The 13,374-nt window shown below is 34.8% G+C and overlaps 1 protein-coding gene across 1 annotated transcript in view; it reads right to left on the reverse strand.

The window, feature by feature from the left end:
• LOC110462815 (mitochondrial import inner membrane translocase subunit TIM50-like) overlaps positions 1 to 12,225 on the reverse strand; it is a 29,555-nt gene extending 17,330 nt beyond the window's left edge. Inside the window, exons 1-8 of the mRNA XM_021517007.1 lie at positions 11,794 to 12,225; positions 10,441 to 10,472; positions 9,548 to 9,569; positions 8,551 to 8,582; positions 6,970 to 7,089; positions 5,770 to 5,877; positions 5,021 to 5,119; positions 4,160 to 4,316 (exon numbers count right to left, since the gene is read on the reverse strand). Coding sequence (XP_021372682.1) covers positions 4,160 to 4,316; positions 5,021 to 5,119; positions 5,770 to 5,877; positions 6,970 to 7,089; positions 8,551 to 8,582; positions 9,548 to 9,569; positions 10,441 to 10,472; positions 11,794 to 12,220 — 997 coding nt within the window. The 5' untranslated portion in view covers positions 12,221 to 12,225. The remainder of the gene's footprint in view (positions 1 to 4,159; positions 4,317 to 5,020; positions 5,120 to 5,769; positions 5,878 to 6,969; positions 7,090 to 8,550; positions 8,583 to 9,547; positions 9,570 to 10,440; positions 10,473 to 11,793) is intronic.
• Between the last annotated feature and the right edge of the window lie 1,149 nt (positions 12,226 to 13,374).

Here is a 13,374-nt window from a genome sequence, read left to right on the forward strand (position 1 = left end):
AACCCAAATTTTTACCCCCGCAACTAGTAATTTTTTTCCTAAGCTCTGTCTGAAATTAAAGATTTCCTACCTGGTTGCAGAATTATCTGGGTCCCAGTAAAGTTGTAAAACTTGATTTTTTGCAATTTTGCGTTGTGTGCTGTTGTCAAAATTTTACCTCCTGTAAAGCTAGCTTTTCATGTGTACGCACCCTTTCGTATTATGGCCAAAATTTTATTCTCGAACCAAAGAAATATTCTTTCTTCTTTACAAATGTGAAGCTCACATAGCCCACTTTATCATGCTTATACCAATTTTAGTACAGTTTTATTTTTATAATTTTTTTACATATCATTATACAGGGGTTAGCCATTTAACAAAAATATCACCCATGGCCAAAACCCTCTACTGTATACTGCTACCTTTAGGTACTAGTGACCTTCAGAAACAAAACTGACCTCTTAACATACTAGTGACCTCCAGACACACCACTGACCTCTAAACATACCAGTGACTTCCAGACACACCACTGACCTCTAAACATACTAGTGACCTCAAGACACACCACTGACCTCTAAACATACTAGTGACCTCCAGACACACCACTGACCTCTAAACATACTAGTGACTTCAAGACACACCACTGACCTCTAAACATACTAGTGACCTCCAGACAAACCACTGACCTCTAAACGTACTAGTGACCTCCAGACACACCACTGGCCTCTAAACGTACTAGTGACCTCCAGACATACTAGTAACTTACTAACCTCCAGACATACTAGAAACCTACTGACCTCCAGACATACTAGTGACCTACTGACCTCCAGACATACTAGTGATCTACTAACCTCCAGACATACTAGAAACCTACTGACTTCCAGACATACTAGTAACCTACTGACCTCCAGATATACTAGTAACCTACTGACCTCCAGACATACTAGTAACCTACTGACCTCCAGACATACTAGTAACCTACTGACCTCCAGACATACTAGTAACCTACTGACCTACAGATATACTAGTAACTTACTGACCTCCAGATATACTAGTAACCTGACCTCCAGATATACTAGTAACCTACTGACCTCCAGATATACTAGTACCCTACTGACCTCCAGACATACTAGAAACCTACTGACCTCCAGACATACTAGTAAGCTACTAACCCCCAGATATACTAGTAACCTACTGACCTCCAAATATACTAGTAACCTACTGACCTCCAGATATACGAGGAACCTACTGACCTCCAGACATACTAGTAAGCTACTAACCCCCAGATATACTAGTAACCTACTAACCTCCAGACATACTAGTAACCTACTGGCCTCCAGATATACTAGTAACCTAGTGACCTCCAGACATACTAGTAACCTACTGACCTCCAGACATACTAGTAACCTACTGACCTCCAGACACCAATAGTGACCTAGTGCCCTCCAGACATGTCAGTGACCTACTGATTCCCATACACACCAGTGATCTGCTGACCTCCAGTGACCTATTTTGACCTCCTGACATACATATACTGACCTCCAGATACACAATTAAATTATATTAAATATGATTTTAACACAATCATTGAACTTGCTTTCAGATGGCATTCATAAGCAATATATATATATGCCAAATGGAAAAGACAATATCCAGGAAGTGCTAATGCCTCATGTCAAATTTGCAAAGGAGAAAGGTTTCATATATTTATCATTCAGTATTTCACTGAAAGCAAATGTATGTATCTGGTATGCTCATTTAGTCATCCTTAAAATGAAGATATGCATTGTGTACGCTTGTTTATTTGAGCAGTCATATTCCAGGTGTCTGTATTAGTGATGTAAGAATAGTGATGATGTTTACAATCAGGCAATGGCATTTATAAGTGATATGAATGCCTCCTGAAGACACACAAGTGACATGAAATAATTACCTCCAAACAAACAAGTGACAGTAGAATTAAATAGCATGACTCACATGTCACATGTTTATATTCATGGTTATTATATAAAAAAAAAAAAAAAAATAGAGTTGACTTAGCCATGTTGAATCTCATTATTTGTTTTAATCAAATAGGAATAATAGCATCATATTAACTTTCTTACTACCATCCTTACATCTGTCCGCGAGTCATTATTAAAAGTACAGAAAGGGTTGATAAAATCTTCTTCATCTTTTTCATGAATAATAATAATACTATCAAACAATCGGATGAATCAAACTACAAATGAGAAATAGAGGAAATTATGGAAAAAAAACTGAATTAAATATCTTTTCATGTTCTGTTCCACTCATGACCATTTTAAGAATATTGATGTTTTAAAAATAAATGTGTTATTCATTCAAAGTAATTGGACAATATAATGGAACAGGAGGTCCAATGGGCCTGTACCATCAACTTATTTCTCTTGTTTTCTGAGCAAGACAATAAGTTAAAAATGTTTATCTATTTTTTTGTATATTTTTCTATAAATTAAAAAAAAATCAAATACACTTGTTAGGAACATTTGTACAACATTTGGCTAAAACTATTCTAGTGCAATTGAGAATTATAGTCACAAATGATATACCATAGCCAATGTTTTAAATTTTGTATTGACCATAACAGAAAAACAGCAACGGTGCAAGACCACGATAGCACTATTTACTGTGAAATCTTCAATTTGTTGAGGTTTTTTTTTATTGGAAACCATGAAATTTGGGCCCCACGAAAAATATCTTCTTTCACAGTAGATAAAATTTTGATTACCATTGGCTTGGTGGAAGTTGAATAGAAATTGAAAATATCTCCGCCAGTCAAATAATAAGTGGACATCCTTAATCACTCTAAATTTGTTTGAAAATAATATTTGGTCAGGCTCATTAGAAGAACATTATATAAGCATTGGCCTGATAAAATTTGAAAAGAATTGAAAAATGTCTCTGCTTTTAAATATTGACCTCTATAGCCTGTATTGGACCAAGCCCTTCTAAACCCAGGGGGTCAATACCCTTCAACTATGCAACGCTGAATCCCCTTGGCCTAATAATGCTTCAGACTAAGTTTGCTTAAAATCCCTCCACCAATACTGAGGGAGTAGTCTTTTAAAATATTTACTTCTGTTACTCCTACTGAACCACACCACTCTACTCTAAAGTGGAGGGGGCATAGTCTTTGGTATACCTACCATCTCAAGTGTTCCTCATTTCTCCTTTCTGAAACAATTTCTTTATACATTTCTCTCAACATATCACTCAACCCCTTTACAACATGTATGGCATTGAATCCTTTTCCCTTTGTGATGCTACTGACATAACCTGCTTTAGATCACTTCACCGGTATTGAGGAGGCTTAATATAAAGATGTAGGTCTATTTTCCAATAATGGGTCATGTCTCTATGCCTACATAGGGTAACACAACATCAAGTTCCTTCTGTTGTGAGACTTTTCGCACCATATAAGGATAAAACTCCTTCACTCATACTGGAGGAAATTCTTTTATAGACTCACTTTCATCATAAAAAAATATTCCCTGGTCCCAAGGATGTTTCAATGTTTCATGGCAAGTTTGGTTGACATTTTCCACCTGTTTTGGTCTAGATAGACAGGTTACCAATCAATTGAAAACAGTATTACAATGAAAAGCTGAACATCTAGTGAAATCAGAATACAGAGGAGAGATTTAAGGTCTAGTGAAAACGGAATTACAGTAAAAAGATGATTGAGTGTAAAAAGTATGGCAGTGAAGATACTGAAATTTAGTAAGAAAGACCTCAGATAAAAGATAAAGTATCTAGTGAAAACAGAAAAACATTGATAAAGTTCTTCTGAAGACAGAATTATAGTGAAAAGATGGAGCGTTCTGTACCGGTAAACAGAATTACAGTGAACAGTGGGTGTTTTAATGAAAAACAGAATGAATCCTTCGGTTAGATAAGACATTGTATCTGTAAATCTGTCCACACCAATGTCAATGGAACTGGTAAATTTGGTTATTTTAGGTGGTTTGTCAGTAAAATCAGAGAAACAGACAGAGAAACTCATCCTTTGGTAACATAAAATCATATCCCAACATTGCTGGATGTCTTTGACTTCAGGTGCAGATGAAGTCAGTTTTCACAGCATTATCACTCTTTTTCCACTCTCAGGATTTATCAGAAAATCACCTCCAGAATAGTATTTTTAAAACTTCAGCCTTACCTTGTAAAAAGTTTGCAAGATCTATTAGAGTTTTATCTTCATCATCACCAGTCCACTTCTTCAGCTTGAGGCCATTTCTTATATGGAACTGGAATGATTTCTCATTGCAGTCGACTACGATGACCTTGGAAAGGTCGCGGTTCAGGTATGACAGGTCCTAAGGAGAGACATACACATGTAATCAGTAGGTAGTATCTATGGAGACAAAGGAGTTTTAGCCATAATATCTTTATTTCTAAAATTAAAATTTAAGTATTCTGACTAAACAATACTGCTATTAAACTTCTGATACTGTACATGTGTGGCTGTAATTGTTCACAGGGTGATAAGTTAATAGGGTTAAAGGTCAAAAGAATATGTGTGAAATTAACTACCTTCCTGAATATAACCCTTGACCTCACCCTGATTATCCCACTTCTGATGTAAATATCACCATCTCAAATTCAACAAAGTAAACATCCCCTTATAAAAATAAGAAAAGCGTCTTAACATCATGTCAAGAGTATATCTGCATCACTTGTCTCTAAATGATAAAAATTTAACTACAGGCCCCAACATGTGGCTAAGGGGAGATAACTCTAAGAAATGAAACCACTAGAACTACCACACCTGTGTGAACATCTACTGAAAGAACTACCACCAAAGATAAAAATGGGCTTACAGATAAAAATACTAAAATAATTATTTAATCCTTTCTATGGAAAAAATTAAACTTGTTCATCTCTGTACCCTACTCTTCTGTCATCACTGTATACTGAAGGTATCACTTATCACCTAGAAGCTAAAATCCTCCTACATACAAAGATCGGCGTTAAAGGTAATTCTAGCCTTACATGACTTTGACCATGCTACTAAACTTACCTTGACATGATGACCATTGACGTATTTTGTGGAGTCCCGGTACAGACGGTACATGACAGCTCCATGTGGATCTAAGTTGTTGACAAGTGGATCTGCATTCTACCAAGTTAATTGTAAACAATATGTATAATATAGACACACCATTTTATTCATGTTTATCATTTCCTCACATAAAGACTCTGATATTTATTGTTTATGAAAAACTTTTAAAAAAATCAAATTTCAAAAAAAACATGTTAAGGAACATATTGCATGTAAGTCATGTTCATTTTTTCACCATTAAAATGGCAGTTGTTTCTATGGTAAACATTCCACTCACTGAGATTATAAAACACATCATGATTATGGGAGAAATAGAATTAATAACTCTTAGTCATTGTGTGAAAATTTTGAATGATAGCTCTCCCTGATTATGTAAATAGACAAAACAACTTTACATGAAGTAGTTTTAACTTGTGGAAATATTAAATCAGGATTCCTGAATTTTCATGTTTCTTTTTTTTAATAAATGGCACATCAATCAATCATATTTGGGAAGATGTTATGACATACCAATATTCAGTATAATGAAAAGTTCACAAAACCTACAAAAAAAATGTCATTCATATATCAGTATGTACCTCACTTTATTTTCTGATGTTGAAATATTTCAATATTTAACTTATCTCATTAAGAAAAAGGGAATTCTCCGTAAACTATGGAAACATCAGGTGATATTGAGGATTGAAAAGCCAAGGAGAATCACTCACCATTCCCCCTTCTGATGTAAATATCACCACTTCAAACAGAGGAGGACAAACTTTGGAGAAGAAATAATCGACACCCGGTCTCTTTTTAAAGCGCCAGCCAGTCTCATACTAAAATAAAATAAACAGTGTATTAAGAAGACTCCCCGATGAGAAGTTAATATGTGTCAGCAGTATTTGTTGAATAAGCTTAGGAGGAAATAGGGAACATTTTCTATTAGGAAGGGAGCCAACATTTGTCCCTTTATGACCACAGAGAAAGCCGTGTCTGGACTGAACATGAACATGCATTCCGAATGTATACACACATTGAACATCCAAGTGTACGTATGTAATTGACACAAACTTGGCAAGGGTCCCATAGGGCCTGTATCCCTCACCTATTTCTCTTGTTATCCGAACCTCAGCCCTGGGATTTAAAAATCATTGATAGAAAAATTCACTTTTTAACAGGAAGTATTAAACCAACTGATGATTGATTGTGTATTCAGTTCATAGCACTGAGCAGCAAATTAAAGAGACAAGACTATTTTTACATTAACAGACGGCTGTTTACAATACATTGAGTTTTCTTCTCTTAAAATGAATGGATTACAAAGTAACTTGTACACTGTTTTGATTTGTTTTTCACCCTAACCACTAATCATGAAATCAAGATAAGTGAAATGAATTCATGTCTTTCAATGCATACCGTACATTGTATACTTGTATACATTTAACGAAAGAAACTTTAGCTCAGTAATGAACAATTATATTGATTGTGGAATTTGTAATCGATCAGAATCGGAAAGGACAAACCAATCATTTTTTTATTATAATCAATCAACAGCCCATCAATAGGATATATATGTATATGGTTACTCAATCATTTCAATGTTATGACCCTGCGACCAAGTCCCCAGGGGTGGAGCCATACCGCTAGGCTTATCCTGCTAGCATAATGGTACTCATCTCTTTGTGCTTAGCAATTGATCATATAGTTATTGGGATCACAAACATTTTCACTGTCATGACGTGGGGACCAAGTTCCAAGACCTCTGGTAGCACAAGTCTATTCTGTCTTCATGCCTAGCAATCACATACATGGTTAAAGAATGGAAATCTCAACTATTTCAATGTTATGGTACAGGGATGAAGTCCCTAGTGGTGGAGCCGGACACAGGAGTCAATCTCGGTAGAACAAGGTACAAGGTGTATACTTACTGTCCATTCTGGATGTATAAGCACGCCGGTGATCTCCATGACAAGTGTATACGGGGGCTGATAATACGGAGCCTGCAGTGGTTCCGGTAGGAGTTGTTCTCTTGATGGATTGATATAGCGCTGAAAAAGATAGCAATAGTTCACTACCTGTCCTAGACTTCACTTACAGTGAAACAGTCGTTAACGACTTATCCAAAGTGAAGTAATCTAAACAATTGCCTCCTGTCCATGATTTTCGACAGTAAAAACTATTAATGTTTATCTTCTACGTCCCAGATTTTATGCAAAGTAAAACATTCTTCACATTCAAAACCACTGTCATCAACATTTTGCGAATACTTTTGATGTAGATATATCTCAAGTCAAAAACGAATTAATCAATAAGAACATTCGTTTTGGAGTGAAAGGTGGTTTTTACTAACTAGGTTATAGTGATTTATGAGACACAGATATTTAAGGCCTAGACTCATGTTTATCATACGGGACTCAACTCTTTGAGAGCCCCACTATATCTCTCAGTTATGGGACATGTATATAATTATCAAATTGAAACGAGAAACAAAATACATGTAAATATATATAATTTTTTTCAATGGAAAATAGGTAAAGTTATTCAAGGAAGACAATGATTGTGGCTTCATGTTGTAATTGTATGGTGATGTAAATATGGTAAGAGTTACTTCCCTTACAGCAAATGGTGAATTGATGTTTACAAAGCATAGAATTGGTACTTTTTTCATAACACATGTCTTCAGACCAAGTGATGATATGCATCAAGAGGGGTTAGTTAGTCTGACTACATGCATTGGTAAAACAGGGTGGTAGAAAAACATTGCTACCCACACTCTTCTACCCTTATTTTTCTAGGAAAGATACCACACCCAATTTCTTTATTTTTTCCCAGTTCTAGAGCTACACGACCCGATGATTCCAGTTCTCATTCTGCTTTCAGAAATTGTTGGATATCATCCATTGACAAGCCAATAGTGAGGATGCAGGCAAACAACTACAACAATCTGTTTAGGTAATTTGTCACCTATTTGTTCGCTATGGTCAGGGGCAAATACGCATACATTGTGAAATTAATCAAACTATTGAACTTTGACAACCGACACGCTGCCAGGGTACCCAAGGTCAAATATGTTGTGCACATGATGAACCTTGTGATCTTGTACTTGTGACCTTGAACCCGTGTCCCTGAACTTTTATCCTTGAACCTTTGCCCTTGAACTTGACTTGTGAATTGTTTGCACTTGATGAACCTTGTGTTGATGTATTGGCTAGCAATACATTTGTTAGCAGCCTGATTTTAAAATGTTTAACAGAAGTTCAATACTTTGTCAATAAATCATTATGGGGTTTTATTTGTGTGTTTCTTTCTTCTCTTCTATAACAAATAGTATATACAGCATAATGTGTCACCTGCTCACGCTGGCGGCCATGTTGATTTTCATAATTGGGTCAAAATCAAACTTTAGCAGGTAATTGATATTTCAGACTTGTGTAGAATTTATGAAAATCAAAGCATTTCTTCAAGACTTATCACACAAAAGATTCTCCCATCACCCCAGATCCCCTTACCTGTATTGCTCTGGAGAAATTTGCATTCCATTCTGAAAGAGAATTATTTCATTTAAGTATACCGGAAAATTTCAAAACTCTCCAATTTAAATAAAATATTTCTATATTAACGAATATTAAAAAAAAATCAGGTACAAATCATTTAAATCAGTCCTATATTTCATCTGCAAACTCAAAAACTAAGAAACCAATTAATTACAATAGAATAAAGTTATCAGAGAAACTGAAAACTCAGTTCAACTTTTTTTCTTCTAAAATTGGAACCAGAATTTTACTTTCGAAACAACTTGAAATGCAATTGATCACTAAAAAGTACAAGTTCTGATTTTATTCTACATCAAAATTTGAAGTAACAACATGTTAAGCTCTCAATACTTGATATCATGTTTTACGACATTTCATTTGTTTGACAATGCAAAGATTTTCTATTTATAGAATACAAATTGAATTTTCGTTAAGTGGAAAAAAATATTTGTATCAATATATTTTTAGCGACATTTGATTTGTAGTTAATGTGTTAATACCAAGAGTTTTTCAACCTGCCCTAAACAATTTTGACTTGGGTTCTCTTAATCATTTGCTAATGCATTTGGTTTACTTCTCTATCTTAAATAGATCTTCTAAAACTGATATGGTAATAGCATTCAAGAAAATACCTATTATGCACACAAAACTGAATATGAAACGTGGTCGTGTGTACAATTTTGTACTTTTATTATAAATCATTATAAAGAAATTGAAAAGCAAGTACAATATTTCGTTAACTATTGCTTATACTGCAATAAGCCCTGGAGACCAACACATAATCTATGAGTCAATGTAAAGGGGTGGTTTTATCACAGGGCAATGAAATAATATCCCTGTCCCTTCTACTGAACTGCACTAGATATAGGTGGGCTTATTTCCAGTCATGCAGGGCTTATTAAGGGATAAATATGGTACATGTTTATAGGCAAAATGAAATCATATTATAAGTTCTAAGGTATTCAATACTTACTGCCTGTAAATTCATCTTCAACCTACAACAGGAGAAATAGAAGAATATAAGCTACATGTATATCAATTATTGAGTTTAATATATATAGGTCTAGAGCTCTGTACCTGGTCTTTTTACCTTTATTTCTTGTTGTAATACAAGAGGTCCAGATGACCTGTACTACTCATCTGGATAAATAAGCAATCATGGAAAATTCACCTTGACTATATAAATACTATAAGTATTTTCCAATTATGTTTCTGGCATTCCATGCTAAAATCCATGAATTAAATTGTGTACATGATTATAGTGTGGGGAGCCGACTCTTGAAGTGTGTATGTATCTGTATTTGTCTCACAATGTCCAATATATTTGTATATATGACACACACTACACTTATTAGTTAAAAGGATCATCACAAATAAAAAGTAGTTTTTTTGTTGTTCTGTCTAATATCTTCTAACAATTTCTTTCACAAGTTTGGTTTGGTTAGTTTGTGTTTTACGTCCTATTAACAGCTATGGTCATTTAAGGACGTGCCAGGTTTTGATGGTTGAGGAAAGCCGGAGTTCCCAGAGAAAAACCACCGACCAACGGCCAGTACCTAGCAATGTATACTGCCCCACATAGGCCTCAAACCAGCGACCCAGTGGTGGAGGGCTAGTGGTAGCAGAATGTCAGACACCTTAGCCACTTGGCCACCGCGGCCTCTCTTTCACAAGTAGTATATATGAATAATTAATCATTTCAATATTATACAGAAAAAAATCCTAATCTTTCAATTTTTTTAAATATCTTTTAAATAATAAAAACATTGCCAAAAATCTGCAGGAACAGATAAAGATATCTTTGAAATGCCACTTGACACTGTTAAAATAATGATACTACAATAAGTATTTCTAAACAATACTTACTATACTTCCCGATTCATTTCTAGCAGGTTCACCTGTAGACAAATAACAACATTATCAATAGGACTTAAACAATATTGCCAAGCACTTCCACATTTCAATTTTTTCTCATGCCTATAATAGGTCTCTTAAAGTAAAGGATAAACAAGCAATGCCTTTTAAATCCTATTCCATTACGCTGGGCACTGGCAGCATTTTTATTGACAGTACACAGATCATTGCATTTATGAATTTAAATTAAATTCATAATGCTGTGCAATATCATAATAAATGTAATTGCTATTGTGATATCTGAAACATCTGCCAAGGTTGAGAACTTGAGTCACACATATTAAATCATAAATGTAAACATGAAATTTATTGATTTTCCAAAACTTCTCATTCAACTTCTTCCAAATTAAATTAATCTTGCTGGCCTGCAGCTGGATGGAAGATCTAGTGTGCAGATGGTCTTAGTGTGGCAGGAACCCGTTATAAGAATACAAACAAAAACCTACATAGTCATGTAGGTGACCCAATAGCTTTTTTACATCCAATGAGGAAATCAAATTCAGGCCATCTTGGTGAAAGGTGATCAAGTCACAGAGTGCTCTATCCAGTGTGCTTCCCATGCCAATGCAACCATAATATGTACATGTACATATAACGTTAACGTCGATAATGAGGTTATAAAACATCACCATTCACTTGTGATAATTGAGTAAATACCATAATTATCAACCCCTCGTTAGTAAATACATTTTTTTCAAACTTTGTACATGTCTTATGAAGATTTTGAAATCAACAAACTCCCATCCTTGATCCTTCTGGGATTACACTCACTTTCGCTCTCTGCACCCCTGGAATTTGTGACTAGCTTTTTGACTGGTTTTAGATAAAAAAAAAAAAAAAAAAAAAAAAAAAAAAAAAAAAAAAAACCTGACCAATCACTAGGCTGATACCTGTCCTTTGAAGATTACAGAGGATGACAAAACTCAATGAATAATTGCAAGAAAAACATGATAACCAGCCATTACAATACACGTAAAATGAGGCCCACCTGGCCTGTATACGTACCGATGACCTTGGCTGATGTTTCGAACTGTATCCATTATTTTTGTGGTTTGAATTCGGTGAGAGACTGATTTTATCTTTTTTTAAATACTTTTTGTCTATACCACAAAGTACAAAAACATCGCTTTTATATGTACCGATAAGACTACTGAAGCATTTAGATTTCCATGAGCTGTGATGTATTGTACTATCATGTCAAGATAGCATGGCATACTTATATTCATATAGTATCGGTGTCTGGGTTAACAACATTTTTTATATTCACGGTGCTTTCTTCTAGTAGCAGATAAATGATAAACTCACCTTGTATATGCATAATATATGCTAAACCACCAAATGACAGTGAGGACATTGTTATAGCGGCTATCGCCTTGAATGTTGAAGTCTGGTACCATTCCTTTTTTCCTGTCTTCTCATCTTCTTTCTGATTAGAACTTTCCTGTCCAGTAGACGAATCGTGTAAAATAGTGTCTGATTTTTGTCGCACGGACTTAGGTTTCACATCTGATGCAAGAAGGCATTTTTCTGTCATCGGAATAAAGTTTCTAGATCCAATACCGGTTGACATATATTTGCATAACGGTGTGGATTGCATCACAGTAAAATTGCAGAATGAAATACCTATACATGGTTGTAATGTCGACACAGTCCCGTACTGACACAATAGCTTCTTAACAACAAATTTCGATTTCATAACAGAACGCATGCCACTACCCATGAAGGCTGCCATCTTGTTTGTGTATATATAATATGAGAAAAGGAAACCGGACCGGAAATGTGCCGGCAAACCGAAAGTAAGGTTCAACACGTCACATGAAAGATGCCGTAGTCACCTAAAATTCCAACCCCCTGATAATATAAGTCAGGTTCAAAGACCCCAATTAAAAATCGGAACTTATATATGTTATTTGTATATAATGAACTTGTTCATTGGCTATCCAAAAAATACGACATAGCCAGGTTAAAAATAAGGCATTAAGGCTGATGTCTTCATAAAAATAGCTCACTAGACTTACGACATATCAATCTCTTTTGCGATCCAACTGAGTGCTGAGAAATGACCCATAATTTAAAGTAAGTTTATATACCTAGGTCATGTGGAGCTTTATTTCTCTTCTATAAGCTGTTGAAAGGAATTCCGACCTCAAACCACTAAAATCATAGTAAAATCCTCTGGTGATACATTTTAGCAATTAATAAAAAAGACAACAAAGGCTCAGAAACCTTGATCGATAAATGGACTTTAGATGATGTGCCATTTGATAACATTGTGTGATTATATGAATGCGCTAGAAATGTTATAAACATTGAAGCTGAAAAGTACAATAATGTTTATAACAAGTCTAGCTCATAAAAAAACATTGAATGTTAAGAAGGGACATTTTATATGACGTTTAAGTAGTGTTTTTGGTCAAAGGTCTATGGTTTTACACCTATACCGGTAAAATATGTTACCCGGACGTTTTACTATGATTTTCTTTTACTTTCCATAGCAACAATCATCTTCTTGTGCGGCCGATATACCATTCCACACATAGTTATAGAGAAATAAAGCCCCGTATGACCTAAGTACATTTCGTAACATTCAGTTGGGTTGCTTAAAAGATTGACATGTTATAAATCTGGTGAGCAACTTTTATAATTACATCAATGATCAGCCTTAATGCCGTATTTTCTCTTCGTTAACCTGGTTGTGAATACCTTTTTAATAGCTCATGTACAAGTCCAATATATTTACATATTAGATATATTCCGATTTTTTATAAGGGTAATTGAATATGACTTGCCAGGGGAGTTAAAGTGAACCTTAAGACATTTAGAAAATGGAGCTTTTTAGCTATTTCAATTTTATACAAAATTAACTTTTGATACATTTAACTGAGA

This window comes from Mizuhopecten yessoensis, unplaced genomic scaffold (genome assembly GCF_002113885.1).
Source record: "Mizuhopecten yessoensis strain PY_sf001 unplaced genomic scaffold, ASM211388v2 scaffold10831, whole genome shotgun sequence".
Classification (NCBI taxonomy): domain Eukaryota; kingdom Metazoa; phylum Mollusca; class Bivalvia; order Pectinida; family Pectinidae; genus Mizuhopecten; species Mizuhopecten yessoensis.